The sequence below is a fragment of the Pelobates fuscus genome, chromosome 4, assembly GCF_036172605.1.
Source record: "Pelobates fuscus isolate aPelFus1 chromosome 4, aPelFus1.pri, whole genome shotgun sequence".
Taxonomy (NCBI): domain Eukaryota; kingdom Metazoa; phylum Chordata; class Amphibia; order Anura; family Pelobatidae; genus Pelobates; species Pelobates fuscus.
In genome coordinates this window covers 314,801,037-314,820,511 of record NC_086320.1, presented here as the reverse complement: position 1 = coordinate 314,820,511, position 19,475 = coordinate 314,801,037, and the positions used below count along the sequence as shown (strand labels likewise).

At 40.7% G+C, this 19,475-nt stretch overlaps 1 protein-coding gene across 1 annotated transcript in view; it reads right to left on the bottom strand.

Annotated features, from left to right (window-relative positions):
• The window catches only part of RFTN1 (raftlin, lipid raft linker 1), a 359,175-nt gene that overhangs the window by 290,760 nt on the left and 48,940 nt on the right, over window positions 1-19,475 (bottom strand). The window contains exon 2 of the mRNA XM_063452313.1: window positions 13,274-13,429. Within this exon, the coding sequence (XP_063308383.1) occupies window positions 13,274-13,418 (145 nt within the window). The 5' untranslated portion in view covers window positions 13,419-13,429. The remainder of the gene's footprint in view (window positions 1-13,273; window positions 13,430-19,475) is intronic.

Genomic DNA, 19,475 nt, shown 5'->3' with positions numbered 1-19,475 from the left:
GCAGGCCAGGTAACATCCCGGTTGGCGCCCCCAGCAGGCCAGCGCCCTAGGCGAATGCCTAGTTTGCCTAACAGTGGCGCCGGCCCTGGGTGTAAAGGTCAAGCACTGACGAATGTACCACATTTACATCTCTGCACATCCTCCCTAAAATTGTCACACATTAGCCATTTTAAATGTTGAGAGGTTTTTAGCTACTAAAGTGAATATAGATTTATCTCGGGCAAACTCCCCAAGTAAACAAATTAAAAAGCTCTCCCAACAAAATCCCCAAATTAGTCCCATCTAAAGAGAATATATGAACATTATTTGGTACATCAGTACTAGACAGAAGTTGATCTATAACAGGAAAGATGTTTTTAAATACAATAATCTTTACAATATATTTACTAAGAAAAATACATTGCATGGACAGATGGACATATTTAAACATTTTGTGCCATGGGGCTAAATAGTGAAATGAGCAAGGCAACACAGAGTCCGTTTTACTCAGCTACAGTCATTTAAGGTCAACTTAAAGTCATAGACGCACCATCCTTGTGATACCTCAACTCATACAGAATTTAAATGATCACAATGTTTCAAAAACTGTGCTGCAATATTTTTGTTATATATTTCTACAAGGTTACTTCATTGTCTGTTTGTTTTGTTCCCTGAATCCTATTTACCATTCGTTTCCTGAATTTTGAAAGGTATTGACGGGTAATAAAAATGACAGTGATGCATTTATTTGTGAAAGCTTTTCCTAAAAATCTTTTGTTAGTCCCTGAACAGTATGCACTTATTCTAAATAAAAAGCTTGTGCGTTTTTTGACATTTCAATGGGATTGTCAGAGCTGCAAAGACCTATACGTGTATGCTCCATTAGTAAAAACAGAATTGTGTTCAGAAACCTATAAGTGCACATTGGCACTGGGCCACTGTCAGATTGGAATAGTTGAAATCTGGGATCCTTATCCTTTGTTAGTAATGTTTTATGGGTGCTCGGGGAAGACTATATGCTTAGAATGTTGAAAAATATCATCCACGCCTGCACTCCCACATAAACAGATAAATTATAGGGCGTTATACAGTCACAAATCATGATGACTACATGTCCACGATTTCAGGAAGACTGAAAGAGAGGCCTTATTGAAATCCTGACACAATTTTTATTTAGGAAACCCTAACTAGTTCATGAGCATTAATTTAAGAAGTCACAGGCAGTAAGCAATGTGGCATATATGTATGGTAGAAATGAAGGAGTTAAAGGACCACTCTAGGCACCCAGACCACTTCAGCTTAATGAAGTGGTCTGGGTGCCTGGTCCCTCTAGGATTAACCCTTTTCAGAGAAACTTTTATGTTTATACTGAGGGTTAATGCAGCCTCCAGAGCATCTGGTGTATGTCTCATTGACAGCCGCTAGAGGCGCTTGTGTGCTTCTCACTGTGAAAATCACAGTGAGAAGACGCCAGCGTTCATAGGAAAGCATTGTAAATGCTTTCCTATGCGACCGGCGGAATGCGCGCGCGGCTCCTGCCGCGCATGCGCATTCAGCCGATGACATCGCGAGGAGAGGAGGAGAGGAGGAGGAAAGCTCCCCGCCCGGCGCTGGAGAAAGGTAAGTGTTTAACCCCTTCCTCTCTCCAGAGCCCGGCGGGAGGGGGTCCCTGAGGGTGGGGGCACCCTCAGGGCGCTAGAGTGCCAGGAAAACGAGTAAGTTTTCCTGGCACTATAGTGGTCCTTTAATCTGTTTTGTTTAGGATTTAAATGTGAGAAAGTTTAACATCTTGTGGTAGTTGGTCAGATAAGGTATCTAGGCAGAAAGGATGACACAGCTGTTTCTGGAGGCTGGAGCAGACATGGGATTGGTTGAAGATCGCAATTAGTAAAAGAGCAGGAAACTGGGACAGTTAAAAAGCAGCAGCACAAGTTTAATCTTGTCAGAGTGGACTGAAGCAGGAACGGTGCGGACGGACCCCACCCTCCCTCCCTTTACTTTTATGTAATTGTATTGTCGTGAAATTATGAGGCATTGGGGCAAACATCATCCTCAGGGTCCAGTTCTGAGGAAAGATGTGGTGGTAAATGTTTTTAAGTTGTATGCCCCTTGAGCTTTGAATAAACACTATGGCCAGGCACATTGAAAAGTAATTAAATTTCTGTGGTTATTGTGTGGTCTCATTTTATTTATACAAACATTGCCTACTACACATATATTGATTGCAGTATTATGCATTACACAGAGTGTTCAAAATGAATTTAATGCTGTGTTTGCCCCCCCCTCTTTAAAATGTAAAAAAATACCCACAATTGTGTTTTCAGCTGGTTGTGTTTAAAGGAAAACTATAGTGACAGGGAAAAAAAAAATGTATTCCTGTCACTATATTTATGAAACATATTTTAGCCCCCCAGTCATCCTGGCAGATATTTCAAACGTGAGTCCATTGTGGCTGGCCCCTCCCACACTCCGCCCCTTTGGCTGCGATTTATGATCTCAGCCAATTCGGGATTATTCTAGCTTTAGTGACTGAATAATCTAAATTTTATTAAAGAAAGGAGGCGAATATTTGCTTTAACCTTCTTTACTGAACCTCCCAGCAGCAAAGAAAACATATAGAGAAAAAAATCAACCAATCAGGACACATATTAGAACATAACAGTCTGTCAGGCTCCTCCCAAATCCTCTTTCTGATGCAGCCGATCATAAGTGTAGTCAACCGTGTAAACTTGAGTAATCCATCAACCATGTAAACCAGAACGCAGCCGATACTAGAGACCAAAGGAACGTAGTCTCCGTGGCTCATGTAGAGAAACTTCACACTAAAAGACAGAGAAAGATCGTGAAAGTATGGTCACTTGGACTGGGTGTCCGCAAGATATCTACATATACAGTTCTACCCCCTGGATATTACGAGTATAACTATTGCAAAATTTAAAATAGTCAAAACCAGGCAGATAGATAAGCACCTAAACAGAGCAAACAAGAATACAGTCAGATAAATATAAAGTCTCACAAGAAACCTGGAAAACATGTTGAGTACATGTGATCTGAAAAAAATCTGGGGTGGGAGATCAATAGGGTGGGAAAATATTTGCCTCCTGTCGTTAATAAAATGTAGATTATTCAGTCACTAAAGCTAGAATAATCCCGAATTTTATGGCAAGACAGGAGGCTTCATATTTGCTGTTTTAAAGCGTGGAAACCAAAGAGAAAGAAGCATGGGACGATTGTCGAAAATAGAAGGTACGGAAGGTAGATTCTCTAGACCAATCAGCGCATTTTAGGATGTCTGCAAGGGATCCCCCAGCCATAAAGGCGGAAGAGGCAGCAGCACCTCTGACAGAATGAGCTCCAAAAGATGAATCTATGCCCGCTGAATCTAGAAGCCATTTAATCCAGCAGGCAATCGTGGGACAAGACACTGGCTTGTGTGGTCGCACATAAGAGATAAACAGGGGGCCCGTAGGGGTACGTAGAGGTGATGTAGAGGCGACGTAGTGTTGGACACAACGAGCAACGCAAAGCGACGGTCTGTCAGAAAAATAAGGGTAAGTAATCGTTAAGGAATTAGTTTTAGTGCGGCGAGAAATGTTGAAACGTACACCTTGGGGCATGATCAATAGCGTAAAAGTCAAATGCCTGAATATCAGAGATTCTCCTAAAAGAAACCAAGCAGAGGAGAAGAGATAATTTGGCCGACAGTTGTCGTAAAGAGAGTGCTTCATTGGGTGGCCAAGTCTCTAGGAAGGACAAAACAAGAGCAACATCCAAAAAATGAGAATATTTTGGGACAGGAGGTCGAGCAAGACGAATGCCACGCAACAGTCTACAGATGGAGGGGTGTTTACCTATTGCTGTATTATCAATGGGGCCATGAGCTGCCGAAATTGCTGAACGAAACACATTAATGGATCTGTAGGATTTACCTTGATCAAAAAGAGTGGACAGAAAGTTCATAACGTTAATCAAAGAAGCTGAAACGGGATCAATACACCTTTCCAAGCACCAGCGATGCCAAACTCGCCAGGCTGAGAGGTGAGAGCTTCTAGTCCCGGGGTCCCCTAAGAGTGCTCTAGCAGTCTCCGAAAGTCCTGCGGCATTCCAGGATCCCCTGAAACAGTCCAGGCCACTAGCTGGAGATGACCCTGCAATGCAAGAGGGTGAAAATTGCCTGCGGGATTTTTGAGAAGATCGTGCGTGGCAGGTAGCAGTAGTGGATAATTCACCGACATCTCCAAGAGATTGGGGAACCATGGTTGGGTACACCACAAAGGGGTCAGCAGTGTTATTGTGGTCCCCTGAGTCCTGAGATGATGGAGAGTGAGAAGGGAGGGAAGGCATAAGCTCCGGTCATTGGCCAAGATTGAAGGAAGGCGTCTACTGCCAGAGAGGTTGGATCCGGCAACCAACTGAAAAAAAACGTCCGTCTGTCGGTTCAGACGAGACGCAAATAGGTCGAGCTTGAATGGACCCCGAAGAAGATGGAGACGGTAAAAAACGTGTGGGTCCAATTGCCAGTCGCTGGAGTCTCTCCAGTGTCGAGAGAACCAATCTGCGACTAAGTTGTCGGAACCCGGTAGATACTCCGCTCGCAGGGAGATGTTCCTGTCCAGACAAAATTGGTATAGTTCTTTTATGAGGTCTGAGAGCATTTTGGAACGGGATCCCCCTAAACGATTCACGTATTGAACAGCTGAGATGTTGTCCATTCTCAGTACCAGGGAACAATTGTAGGAGTCCTTTGCGAAACTGCGAATCGCAAAGGACTCGGCAATCAACTCGAGGCAATTGATGTGCAATGCCCGTTCTGATGGGGACCAAGGACCTCCGGTAGAGAGATTTGCGCATGATGCACCCCAGCCCAGAAGACTGGCATCTGATTCTAGGATGTAATCTGGCTGTGATCCGAAGATCGCTCTCCCATTCCATGCATCCATATGGTGTAGCCACCAGTTCAATTGAGTCGGAATTCGTCTGTCAAGGAGATTTGTTGATCGTAAGATGCAGAGTGATGTAAAGAGCGAGTCTTCAGACGTTGCATTGCTCGGTAATGTAAAGGAGCTGAGAAGATCGCCTGAATCGAGGCGGAGAGTAGTCCGATTATGCGAGCTAAGTCGCAAAGACGGATAGTCGAAGAGGCTAGAATTTTTCTGAAGTCTTTTTTGATGTTCTTGATCTTTACTGAAGGGAGTTGTAGGATAGCCAAAACAGAATCTATTTGGAATCCCAGGAATTGAACCACCTGAGATGGGGTGAGGACGGATTTTTGGACATTGATCACGAACCCCAAGTTTTTTAACAGAGCTGTGGTCATGTCTGTATGGAGGCGTAGAGTGCCTGGGTCCCGAGCCATAAGGAGGATATCGTCCAGATATATGATGGAGCGAATCCCTTGGGAGGGGAGCAAGGCCATGACCGGTTTCATCAGCTTGGTGAAACACCAGGGTGCGGAACAGAGTCCGAAGGGGAGGCATGTGAACTGCCATAAGTCTTGATGCCATCTGAACTGTAGGAAACAGCGATGGGCCGGTGTTATAGGAACCGTGAGGTAAGCATCTGTCAAGTCTAAACGGGAGAACCAGTCTCCCTTGCAGAGTAGGTCTCGAAGGAGGTGGATACCCTCCATTTTGAAATGTTGGTAAACAATAAAATTGTTTAGGTCTTTCAGGTGGATAACTGGTCGAAAGTCCCCTGACTGTTTTCAGACCAGAAATATGTTGCTTATGAATCTGTGAGGGGACCGAGAACGTTCTATAGCGCCCTTGGCGACAAGGTCGTTTAGCGCGGCCTCCAAGGTCGCATTGTCCTCTTGAGACATGTGCAGAGGTGGAGACTCCTGTAGAGGGTCGTTTGCAAAATCTATATGGAAACCAGATACAGTTTGAAGGATCCATGGATCCTGAGTTAATAGAGACCACTGTTGGGAAAAAAAGGGTTAACCGACCTGCAATAGGAACTTGCGAATAAGGAAAGTCGATTTTCTGAAGCAGTGCGGCCGTGGAGGGAAGCATATCCACGTCCTCTGATGCAATGTCTAGAGGGAAAGAACTGCTTGTGGTAGAAACGTGTATTGCCCGAATTCCATGAGTCTGCTGGTTGAGGCCTGTAGCCTGTGAAGGCAGCTCTGCCAGTCGTTCGGCCCCTATAGCGACCAGTTCTCCCGGAAAAACGCTGAGGTCTGAACACCCTGCGATGGTTCCATTGTGCCTTGTTAAGGGAGGTAAACACGGATGCGTGTTTATTCAGGTCTCGTATGAACCTGTCCCCAAATAATAGTCCGTTAGCGTCTGGACCAAGTTCTTTGGTGCCTAGTTCTGCCAATTTGGCATCAATTTTATATAACACGGCTTTACGCCGTTCAACGGAAATAGCTACATTGGCGTTGCCTAACAGGCATAACGCTCTTTATGCCCATTCACGCACCATGTGTGCGTCAAAATTGCCTCCTGCTAGCCTCTCATCAGCAATTATAAAAATCTGGATAAGCGGGCCTGCTATATCCATCAGCTTGTCCTGGGTGGCTTTTAAGCCAACTTCGATTCCCTTGCGGGGATCTTTACCCATTTTAGTTAGAAAAGTGACCAGGAGTGGGTCAAGTTCAGGGGTGACAGCCACCTTATCAGGAATCATAGGCCGTGGACATTCTGCTCTTAATTTGGCCCTAATCTCCTTTTCTAAGGGTTTACGAAGCCATAATCTGCAATATTTGGCAATGTGATCAGGGGGTGTCCATTCCGCTGAACGAGGGTGTCTGATGCAGCGTGGGTCAAATAGAGGACAACCATTGGTATCCAGTAGGATATCGTCCTTAGTATTGTGTAAATTAGTAGTGGACATAGGGTCAGTGCCCTGAAAGGACTGGTTTTGGGGTAGGAGGAAAGTCTCCGTAACAAATTCAGAAGGGGAAGGGTCACCTGGGAGATCCTCCTCAGGATACGCATTGTATTCATCTATCACTCGTAGGTGATAGCCAGAGGTTGAACCCTTTAAGAGGTCAGATTCTGAAGTCAAAGTGGGTTTGGCATGAGACAATTTAGCTGTCTTTGCTGGGGCTTTGCCTTTGCCAGCCGAAGCACTGTTACCCTTCCACGGGCGCTTACGTGGGGCTTTGTCATGGTCAGAGACCCTGGAATCATCAGAGTCTGACAATTGCAGGATGGTGGCAGTAGTGGCTGTCTGGTCACGAAATGCTGCCAAGGCTTTGGGGATAGAGTCTGCAATTGCAGCTTGAAGCCAGGCTTTTAATTCTGCTGACATTGCAGGTTCTGGTTGGTCCGACATGGTGACCAGTAAAATAGTAGTGGGTTCACCACAGAATCAGTATACCAAAAGGTATATTAAACAACTTTTATATACATTTTTTTTTATGTATATATATATATATATATATATATATATTTGTAATTATTTTTTTTGTATTATATATATTAACAAACTTTACACAAAACAAGTAAAAGCAGGGGCTGTCTTATTGGGGTTCACCCAGATAATATGCAGTCACCTTTAAGGGGACTAAGTGGGGTTCATCCACAATTATGGCAGTTAAACTGTTAATATAATAATGACAGGGGTAACCTGTGCAAATCAATAAAATATATAAGGGGTTCACCCTGAGAGATAAGGCACGAGGGGGTCACCCTCAAATAAAAGAGGCAAGAGGGGGTCACCCTCTAACAGGCATAGAGCTGTATGGTATAGTTTGAGGGCAATCTGCAAATAAAAACACAAATAGGCTAATATAAGCAAGTGTTCTGTGTAATATTCAGATGTAATAACAAAATGTACCAGCAGGGGGCAATGAAACTTACCGTCTAACAGAGCTGCAATCCAGTAGCAGAGAGCTGTTCACCGAAAAGCGCGCGAACGGAAAAAACTAAACGCCGAACAGAAGATGGCCGCCAGGCAAGAAGGAGGAAGGCGGGAAACTGCGTGTCAATCAAATGACGCGAAAAACGGGCGGTACGGAAATAGATCGCAGGCGTGATTAAAATGGACCGCAGCCACAGCAGTGGCGCGGTCTGAAAATTTCACCAAGGAAAAGGTTATTAAGGTTTTACTTACTAAAAAAACAGTCAGTCATAAATAAAAGCACAGGGAAGGGACTGAACAGTGGGCTGACCTGGGAAAGGTCTATGTGGTAAAGGGCACAGATAAAATAAACACACCCATTACCTCATGGGAATAAAACAGACAGGGAAAGTTAATTAAAGGAGTCAGAAAATATATGGAAAAAACAAAATAAGGCAGGTCAATAATATATATTAGAGAGCTATAATTGGAATAGACTCACCTGGGAGGCAAGCAGCAAAGAAAGAGGATTGGGGAGGAGCCTGACAGACTGTTATGTTCTAATATGTGTCCTGATTGGTTGATTTTTTTTCTCTATATGTTTAACTATTTCTTTGCTGCTGGGAGGTTCAGTAAAGAAGGTTAAAGCAAATATGAAGCCTCCTGTCTTGCCATAAAATTCATTGCTTTCCCATAGGAAAGCATTGGAAGGTTATAGAGCATGCCCCACAAAACAATGAGTTGCGTCAATCAGCATCTCCTCATAGGGATTCAATGCATCTGTTTGGGGAACGTTCATGCAGAGCGTGAAATCGCTGAATGTCAGTGCTGCACATTGTGCAGCAGTGAACCAGGAAGCATCTCTAGTGGCCATATGAGTGACTGCAGCTAGAGGTGTTACTAGGCAGTAATGTAAATATGGCATTTTCTCTTAAAAAGCCTGCAGGGACAAGAGTAAGACACTAGAACAACCACATTAAGCTGTAATTGTTCTCGTGACTATAGTGTCCCTTTAAAGGACCACTCTAGGCACCCAGACCACTTCAGCTTAATGAAGTGGTCTGGGTGCCAGGTCCAGCTAGGGTTAACTAATTGTTTTATAAACATAGCAGTTTCAGAGAAACTGCTATGTTTATCAATTAGGTAAGCCTTCCCCTTTTTCCTCTAGTGGCTGTCTCACTGACAGCCACTAGAGGCGCTTGCGTGATTCTCACTGTGAAAATCACAGTGAGAGCACGCAAGCGTCCATAGGAAAGCATTATGAATGCTTTCCTATGTGACCGGCTGAATGCGCGCGCAACTCTTGCCGCGCGTGCGCATTCAGCCGACGGGGAGGAGAAGAGGCGGATCGGAGGAGGAGAGCAGGAGGAGAGCTCTCCGCCCAGCGCTGGAAAAAGGTAAGATTTAACCCCTTTCCAGATCCGGGCGGGAGGGGGTCCCTGAGGGTGGGGGCACCCTCAGGGCACTCTAGTGCCAGGAAAACGAGTATGCTTTCCTGGCACTAGAGTGGTCCTTTAATGTACCTTTTGCATCGCAGCAGGTAGACCACCACCCATATCTCTCTGGCTTTTCCTTGTTGCCCTGTTTTCACTTAGCTTTTCCTCTTCTGTACTACCTTTTGTTGAGACGTGCTGTGATCTTGGTTCTTTGCGTTTTTGTTATATGACTCTTATAAGAATTTGAAAAAATAAATAAAACAAATCTGGTTAATAAGCCGAAAACCAAATCAAATGCACTAAAGCTGTATTTGTTGGGTTTTAATGTTTTAATTGTGGCAGCCAGTAAAATTTAGAGTATAGCAAGGAAATAAGTTGGTAAGTAACACTTATCATCTTCTAGTATTCTCTATGGTAGATGTTAAAATTCTTGCCAGACTGGAATTATATGGAACAACCCACTAGTCACTAACGTTCGCAACACCCATATTAACAATTACTGGCTTGTCTTTAACACTTAACAACAACGTTGTAAAATGAGCTCTCAGCTAGCTGATTAATGGCTTGGCACAGAACTATTCTATATCAAATCTTAATAGATACAATCCCTACAGAAAAACACAGAGGCTGTTTAGCTATAAACTAATAACACAATATTCCATTGCAGATAGTTCTAGCTCCCAGGGTGTGCTGCCTCTAAATTAAAGGAACGCTAAATCTATATTTATTTGTTTCAATATACTGCTTACATGAAAAATATAATCATTAATGTTTTAAAATTTACTTTTTCTTTTGTTCAAGGACATCCCACAAATTCTCTAACCCTAAGGTACAAAGAAGAAACTAGAGGGGGCAGACAGCTGAGCTAGATGGATGTCATCTTAAGCAGCATCAGTGCCAGTTAACAGGTTTCTGGCAGATTACTGATAATTGACAGATAGATACAGCTACACACCCAACTGAGTCTGTCCCAGAAGATCTCAGCTGCCGATTGATGCTTTTTCTGTACCATCCAGCCATTCAGAGGCAACACAAGAGAAGAGAGGCCTATGGTGGCCAGAAGCTGCACAAGCCTTTCTTGCGGAGTTTGAGGACTATCTCTCAAGTTATCTGATGCAACAGCACTTGACAGCTTGCCTGACACATCGACCATGGTCTGGTGCTCACAAAATCAACAGCAGGTTCTCATTTGGGCTCCTGAGTTATTGGGACTTTATCACAATGTCAACTGCAGTCTAAAAAGCTTGCACACCCTGTTGAGGGATCCCATCTCTCCTACTCTGAGGAAGGCTCATAATACACAATCCCTAAACTACCTACCACCTTGGCAGACTCATGGGGTCAAACAGAAGGGGATATCCAAAATCTCTGGAATTAAGCCCCTATTTGCTGCAGACTTTGCTCTGATTAAAACAGAGGTAAAAACTGTAGCAGACAAAGTACCCAACTTCACACACAGCAACAAGAGACGGCCCTTTGTTTGGTCTCTCTAGATGACGGGGGCAGGAGGCATAATAATAAAATACGAGGCATTTCAGACACGGTGGTGGTTGAGGAACTTTATTATTATTTTATTATTTATATAGCGCCATCAGATTCCGTAGTGCTGTACAAAGGGTGGACTAACAGACATTTAATTGTAACCAGACAACTCGACGTACAGGAACAGAGAGGTGGAGGGCCCTGCTCAATGAGCTTACATTCTAGAGGGAGTGGGGTATGGTGACACAAAAGGTAAAATTAGGGGTGCTAAAATGTTGATCTTTGATGGCACATATCGTCTAAATATATCATATAAATAAATAATCAATGGCATCTGCATCTGCACCTAGGGATATAATCGTCTGCTGTCAGTCCTTGACGGACAAGAAGTGTTTGATGTCAACCTTTCAAAAAAAAAAACACAGTTTTCTTTCGAGTCCCATCAAATCTCCTTTTTTAGTGATCTCATGGGGCAATATTAGCAATGTCCCACTGGTGGTTTGCAGTCATCGGCTTTTCCTCTTGTGAAAGTGTGAAAACCTTTAGGGAAAATGGTACTTACCACACCAGAAATAAATAAAACATTTTGTCTCATTTAGTGTCTATTAAGGAACACTCTAGGTATCATAACCCCTTCATCATATAAATACTGGAGTCCCCAGTGCAGTGTTCAAAATAAAACTGTTTTCAGTTGGTTTAACACTGAATGAGTGTCCCAAGTTTCCTGTGGCTCCAAACCCCGCAGTAGGGTACATGAAATGTGAAGTTTACAATTAGCCATTCAACTATACACCAGGGACGTGCGGACTTAATAGGCTGAGTTTGTCCAGCTGATGCTCTCAGTCTATGAGATGAAGTGGTTATCATAGCTAGAGTGTCCCTTTAAGGATTGCTGCTATCCCCATCTATATTTGATCTCTCAGAAACAAGGTGACAGATCATAGGAATTGTCTCCAAAGGGCCTAGAGAGGTCATGGCAAAAGGATAACTGCTAATCCATGAAATACCTTAAATAATATAGGCAGCTGACATCATTATTTGAGGTCTTATGAGTTACAAGGTCTTATGAGTTTGAAGGAGAAAACACTGACAATAATAGGCAGGTAGCAGGATAGATTACTGTTTACATGACCTGTTCAAGTTTTTTTGTCACAGAAGCAGTCAAAAAAAGTCTCACTTTGCCTTGATAAAACCAAAATGGCAAATGGTTCTGAGGCAAGTTAGCCAAGCACGCAGGCCTCAATTTTACCCTGTGGGTTTAGTCTCTAGATATTGAATAAGGCGAAACATTGTTTCAATATTACTCATGGCATGGCTTTTTTACTTTGTCGGGTACTATATCAAACAAATATATATAATCTCAGTTTAACTTTAAATTACACCACAACGTGGATTAGAAAATCTAGTATGGCTAATGTTTTCAAACGTGAGGCTACAAAATGTGCAGGTTTTAATTCTGTCCTGTGAGAGTAATTCAGATGGTTCTTCTGCCATCAGATTGGGAACAGAACAATTCAAGTCTAATAAATTAATGAATGAAAGATGAATTTGCGCTAATATTGTCATGCAAATGAGGCATCGAACAGAATAATTGCAATGCTGCCAATTAGAAAAGAAAATTTCTTGAAGCATTAATAAAATAGCATACACATAAAAATCTTCCCTAACAGATGAAACTTTCTAAAAATGAGATGCTACGAATGGTTTGATACAATCTCAAAGTATCAGGGGGCTATTTCACGCAATAGGGCATAAAAAAGGATGATATCTCATATCTTTAATAATACATCTTTAAATGGGGAGTAATAAAAAAAGAAATTAAAGTCAGAGAAAATCTACCCTTCTAATAAGTTTAAAGTTCATTAGTTGTGTCACCACTAAGGATGTGAATACTTATACAATCAACATTTTCATACTTATTACTTGTAAATTGGTATAACATAAAATATGGTAATGCTATGTATTCCATGCAGATCTGTATTAAAAAATCCTAATGAAATCAGTTTTAAAGGGACACTCTATTGCCCAAATAAAAATAAACAAATAAAAATGACTGTTTTGTAGATATAACCCAAATAAAAACCTGCATGCATTTAATTATGCATTTTTTCATTGGAGTTATATAAAAAACAGCTTGCAAACCATGCAGATTTCTTGTCTGCTGCCATGCAAGTCAAGTCCTCCCTACGTAACCCCACCTACACTTTATGTGGCTGTCCAATTACAGACTTCCCAATGTAGCTCAATGAGAAGTCTTTGCAAGCCAAGTGCTCTTGTCTGTCTCTGGAGTTTAGCTCCACTGAGCAAAAAAAAAAAAAATAGGACGTTGTCTGATTCACAGGCAGGGGGAAGGAGGTAACAAGGTTAATTTATAAAACTGCACATTTTTATTGAAATCTGCACTTTTTGCAAAATGAAAACGAGAGGGCACACTCTTCTTACATAAAGCGCTTCAACAACCTAAAGTGTTTCGGTTGATTTGTCCCTTTAATTCCAAGCTCTTACGCATCAGTTGGAAAAGTCTAAGAAGGTCTAAGTGTATGCAAGTAACAGAATAAACTGTAAGTACACATGCCGCAACTTACCTTGGCTGAGTGTTGTGACATCTACATAACGATACTCATAGGACACGTCAATCTTGGTTTCAACATATGGTCGTTTTAGAGTAGAATAAATGTTTCCAGGTCGTTTTTCATCAAATTTCTCCAATTTATTAAGACCACAGCCCATTGTAACAGGTGCTACATGGGAAAATAAGAAAAAGAAAAATGCATGAGTTACTAGGTTCTCCGGTAAATTTCTCAAAACAGCATCTGTCATGCGAAAAGTACAGGGTGGCACTTTACAGAGGATAACATGTCACCCATTCATTATTCAAGCCATGAAATACTATCAGCATAAAGGTAAAAGACTGCAAATATGGGTGGCAAACGGCGGCTGAACCGTCCACCTCAAAATTACATGCACAACATCACTCAATGCACAAAGCACCTATATACAAAGAGAAATTCCACATGTTCTGTTTTGCAGTAGTCTGGCTGCACACACATCCTTCAAGTAAGAGTGTATATATATATATATGTGTATATGTATATATATATATGGAAGCAAAAACCAAAAAGGTTATGGTGGGGACAAAATTGTTATTGAAAACCCCTTCCATCTGAAGCCTGTGAATAGTTAATACAATGTTAAACAAGAATCTGCACACAAGTCAAGCCATGAGACTTGCTTTTCCCACAGAAGTCACAAATTAGTAGTGATGTTACTACCGCAAACGTTTCTGGGTGGGCATATGCAAATTAGTTTAACAAAGAATCTAATTTTTGCCTCATTCCATTTAAAACATAGATTCCTTTAAATTTGTGCTTGCTGTATACAACTGCTTGGAACACAATTTAGGAAAATATGCAAAGCCAGTGAACCACTCATGGACAGCAGTTTCATTGTTAAAGCAAATCATCAGCATGAGGTTGGTTACTGGTTTGCTTTTGAGGCTTGGTAGTGCTTGGGAAGCAAAAACCAAAAAGGTTATGGTGGAACAAAATTGTGATTGAAAACCCCTTCCATCTGAAGCCTGTGAATAGTTAATACAATGTTAAACAAGAATCTGCACATCAGTCAAGCCATAAGACTTGCTTTTCCCACAGAAGTCACACATTTGCAGTGATGTTACTACTGCAAAGGATTTTGGGTGGATATATGCAAATTAGTTTAACAAAGAATCACATTGCTGACGATTTGCATTAACAATGAAACAGCAATCCATGAGTGTTTCACTGGCTTTACATCTTTTCCTAAGTTGTGTTTCAAAGCTGTAGTATACCGCAAACACAGACTCAAAGGAATGCATGTTTAAAATGGAATGAGGCAAAAATGTTATTCTTCTGAACTAATTTGCATATGCCCACCCAGAATACTTTGCGGTAGTAACATCACTGCAAATTTGTGATTTGTTATGGCTTGACTGGTGTGCAGATTTTTGTTTAACATTGTATTAACTATATATATATAAAAAAAACCTTTTTTGTTAGCAATAAGTCAAAACACATAAGTAATGTATGTTTTCAAGTATAGGGTATACATTCAGGGGCCAAAAACACCAAGGGTGACAGAATAATAAAGTTGAGATAATATGACACACATCAACGTATTCACAAAAGGATTACATCTGATCCAGGGAATTTGGTACCCACCAGTCCATGTTTTACAAACTATACCTGTCAACAATGGCAGAATCAAAAAGAGTGCAGGGCAAGTATATTATCTAATCCGTAAATTTTCTGAGAATTGTACAAGCACAATGTATAAATTACATGTACAATGCATTTACCTGAAGGCGACCTTGAGAGCCACGTAATGTATAAATGACAAGTCCACTATAAAGAGTAAACTGCGTCATTATTTATAAAAAGACAAAACCAGTTCTTACAGCACAAACGTTACCATACAAACTCTACTTATCAAAGATTCAGTGATATGGTTAATACTACCTAAACAATAAAAGTTAAAAAAAAAAGGTGTGCGGTACCTTTAAAATACTATACAATGTATACATAAAAAGTGCCACACAGTGCAGAATATCAGTGCACTCTAAGGTGCTAAAAATGGGAAACCAATAGATATACAATAATGTGCAAAAATTAAAAGTGCACTAAGTGGTAAGTATAATAAAAACTTACTAGTAATCTCCTAGAATTGTAGTTTCATAATATTCTCCCAAAGGTATGTTAGAACATAATATATAAAGACAAAAATATATAGTGTAATACTGTAAGACATAATAATAGGGTAAGTGAATGAAATAAACTCACAAGGAGAGAGCAGTAAAAGCCTACCCAACGTCCGGTTTATAAGTTGCCCGCAGTAATTTAAATACCTGGTGCATTGATTGGTGAGAAATTAATGAAATATTTATTTCACAGGATGTCACAAAAATACTGTGTTAAAGTACATACCACTGAAAATCTATCTGCATATCTTAAAATGATAGAACAGATTAGAGATGTTTAATGGTAGGTCTCAACTGGCCTTCAAACCAATTTTAATAAAAAAAATACTTTATTGTCAAACATCAAAACTTTCATGGTCTGGGTGCAGTAGAATGATGACATTGCAAATGTTTCTTTAAAACATGTTAGATGTCTTAATAATAAGTGAGCACCATATGAACGACAGAGTACACTGACCATGAGCTTCTCTTTATGGCCACAGACAGTTGATTTTATGGCCAAAGTCAACTCATTTTAGGTTAATGCTTACATATCCTAAAGAGGCTATCTCTCCATGCTTGAGATGGGTATGCATCATTCTAGGTTCCTAGAGAATGTTCCATGGGGTTCAGAGACGGTGGGGTCTTGGATTTGGATTGGTTCTGGATTTTTGTGATGCCTATTGATGTTTGCTACTGTATCAGTAGAACATTGAGAAAATATATTGACAAACCAAAATAAAAAGTTTTTTTTTTTACAAGTCCCTCAAGTGGTATGTATTTGTTCTATATATTTTAGAAATATAACTAAAAAATGTAATTCCACCTGAAGGACATGGCTTCCAGTTCCATTCTGTGGCATTCAAGAGTCCAGCTTTCGGTGAGACAGTCCCATGCTCTGGGACCTGTTCTGCCGTGCTGATTTAGTTTCCTTCCTCTGTGTTCCCTTCCTGCTGTGCAGCATTCACTAGGATCATGCAGAGAGCATTTCACCAGCTTCTGAGTGTTGACAGTAATACTAGTTGCATCACCAGTGACACCACCGAGAAAGCCCACCCATCCTGAGGGTGGAATGCTGGTTCCTGGTTTTGCCCACACTTTACATTCACTCTTTATTGTTTAATCGGACTAACTCTGGTGTGCTTCACGTTCTCCCTTAGATCTGGGGGTTTCAGTCAACTCTGTCTTTCCTGCTCACTTTCCTTTAGCCCTCCAACCAACCTCTTAGTATTACCCAGACACTTTGTTATTTACAGTTAGATGTAGGAGTCTTCAGTCTCCCCTTCATCTTTGTATGACTGACATTGTTAATGTTCTCGTTATGGTTTCTCAAGGGACCTATATCATATTTCCTTCATTTTATGACATGAATAAGGTGGCGGTAATAGTACTATTGTTCTTGTTGATGTCTCGATAATCTCATAAATAAAGATTGTCCCAAAAAAAATGTAAACTGTTTCCTTATTCCTATTCATAAATTTGCTGTGTGTACAGCTGGTTCCTGAGCGGCACCACTGCTGTGCAGGCCATAGTCAGAGGGCTCATGACGGCTATGGACTCCTCTATCTCTAGACATGTGATTCTACAATATTTCCACAACAAGATCATATACACACAGTCTGCATCTTTCTTCAACTACTGATTTAAGACTAAATAATAGTCGCAAGCTGCTGCTAAAAACAGCTAGTAACTTGTAGCAGCTACAAATTACCACCAAGTTTCTAACCTTGTTACAAAACTAATAAGTAGCAACAAGATTGTAAACAAGACCTGTATTTGGTTATCTACCTCTTCCTCACGTACTAGAAGGCCTGCAGAGACTCAGGACAGTCCTTCCTTTGCGATATTTTTCTGGCATGAAATTAGGATTTCACTGTTCCATGAAAACGAGGTTTACCGGCTATTCAAATTTACATTTTTCATATTTAAGCATGGCCACATATTTAACTTCTAAGAAAACACATTTATCCTGGACAGGGATATCAATTTCATTCAACACAAATGCACTGAAAACAACTAATCTATATGTGTATAATCCGATTCTGGCACCTGCTGATAATGGGAAACCAATTTAAGTACAAAATATATATCGTATGTTTGCAGTAGTTTAATTAACAGAACTTTTTAGTAAAATTTTAATTTACAAAAAAAAAGAACGTTGACTAAAAACCGCTTACCTTTGGCTGCTACTACAGGTTGGTTTCATAAATTTACATCTATGTATTCCTAACGCTACAATATTCATGTCCCTACTTGGTTTTACTGCCCCATCCACTGGCCTGCAAAAAAAAACATTTAAATGAAAGAGTAAATTATTTACTCTTCTTTTTTCCAGCGCCGAGTTTACCTCAATGTGGCCACGGTTCCTCTTAGCGTGATGTCAACTTGGAGGCATGTCGCTAGGATGAAGTTTATTCCAATGCTCCTCATAGAGCAGCATTAGGGAGCGTAGGCATCTGTGCGGGCCTCACCACGATCCACCTACGATTCTGCCATAGAGAATCCTTGCATGCAATGATTCCCTATGGAAGATCATGGCAACACTGCGCAATTAGAAATGAGAATATTTATAGCTGATCTACAGAAACCACTGCAGAACCCACACGATAAAGCACACTACCCAGAAAGCCTTTTAATGCAAGTGTTTATGGGATATACTCTGAACTACCATAAAAAAATATGGAACCACCGGCAGCATAGTCACGTCCTTATTTGTTGAGAGCTTTCTGAAGAATCTGCTTATGCATTAAAATGTTTGGTCCATTCCAGTTTGGAGTGCCCCTTTAAATTACTCATTTATAATTGCCTATAGAAAGCTACAGAAGAGAAAAAACAAGTGGTTATAAATTGTAAGTTTTTACTACATGGGATGTACTATTTCTGTTAGGAATTACTATTCCTGCTGACGAACTGAGTATAGTATATAGACAAAGCGGAGGCTGGCTCCATTTGTCTGCACTCTTTAAAACCCCCCTTCAGACATACAGTAACATTGTCTCTGAATTACGTTTGGTAAGTAGGGAACCTACCGTAATGCAAAGAGCCACAAAACCTTGTCTTGTTTAAATATTAATGCTGTTGAGTCGGGGTCACGCTTTGTTTACTGAATTGCTTTAGAGACTATATATTTATTGTATCTAGCTCAGTGTCTCACCACCACTTAGTAAATATGAATTAAGACAATATATCCTTTATTTAATGCTTGTATGCTGACCTTTTAATGCTATGTTTAATAATTAAAATGGTGCACTTAATATAAACCTTCAGAGATTAAGAAGAGATTTCAAATGCACCGAAGTTCAAATCAGATAAATTGATTAATAGTTCCTGCGCATATTACCATTCATAAATTGAAATGTTCGTCTCACAATGATTCCTATAGCTTATTATTTTCCAATGTTCCCAGTCTCTGAAAATCAATAAGTAAATATAGTATTTTCACATTATTATGTATAAGTAATGAGTGTTCTATATGTAGAATAAAATGAACATTAGGACATATGTGATGCATGAGCTCACCTACCATTAAAAAAGTTTGTACTGGCACTATATAGAAAATAGAATTCCATCTGTTATGCTAATCAGATTGCTAACAAATGTATAGTCTTACAAAGTTATTCACTAAAGAGAGAATTTTGGTGAATTTAAAAATTTAGACCAAAATAGCTGAATTAGAAAAACTCTCCAAGTCAATTCTGTTTTCAGTTTGACTTTTTTTACCTTAACGGGACACTCTAGGCACTGTAACTGCTTCATCTTATTCAACTGGTTATATTGTCTAGACTAGTCTCCTGTCACCATCCCTCCATTGAATATTAAATAATTCTTGATCGATTTAACACTACACAAGAGTCTCGGACGCTCATCACACTCTGTGCTAATTGAGCTAACGAGGAAGCATTAGCTCGAGGAGTAATGGGTGGTGGTGATTGGCTCAGAGTGTTGCTCTATCACAGCAGCCCATTTCTGGTATGAATTGGTATGGCTAAGATAGAATGTAACCTCTGTCTAAGACATACCTCCAGTGGAGGCTGGGCTATGGGAAGGCAGGGACCTTCATACAGTTTTAAACTGTT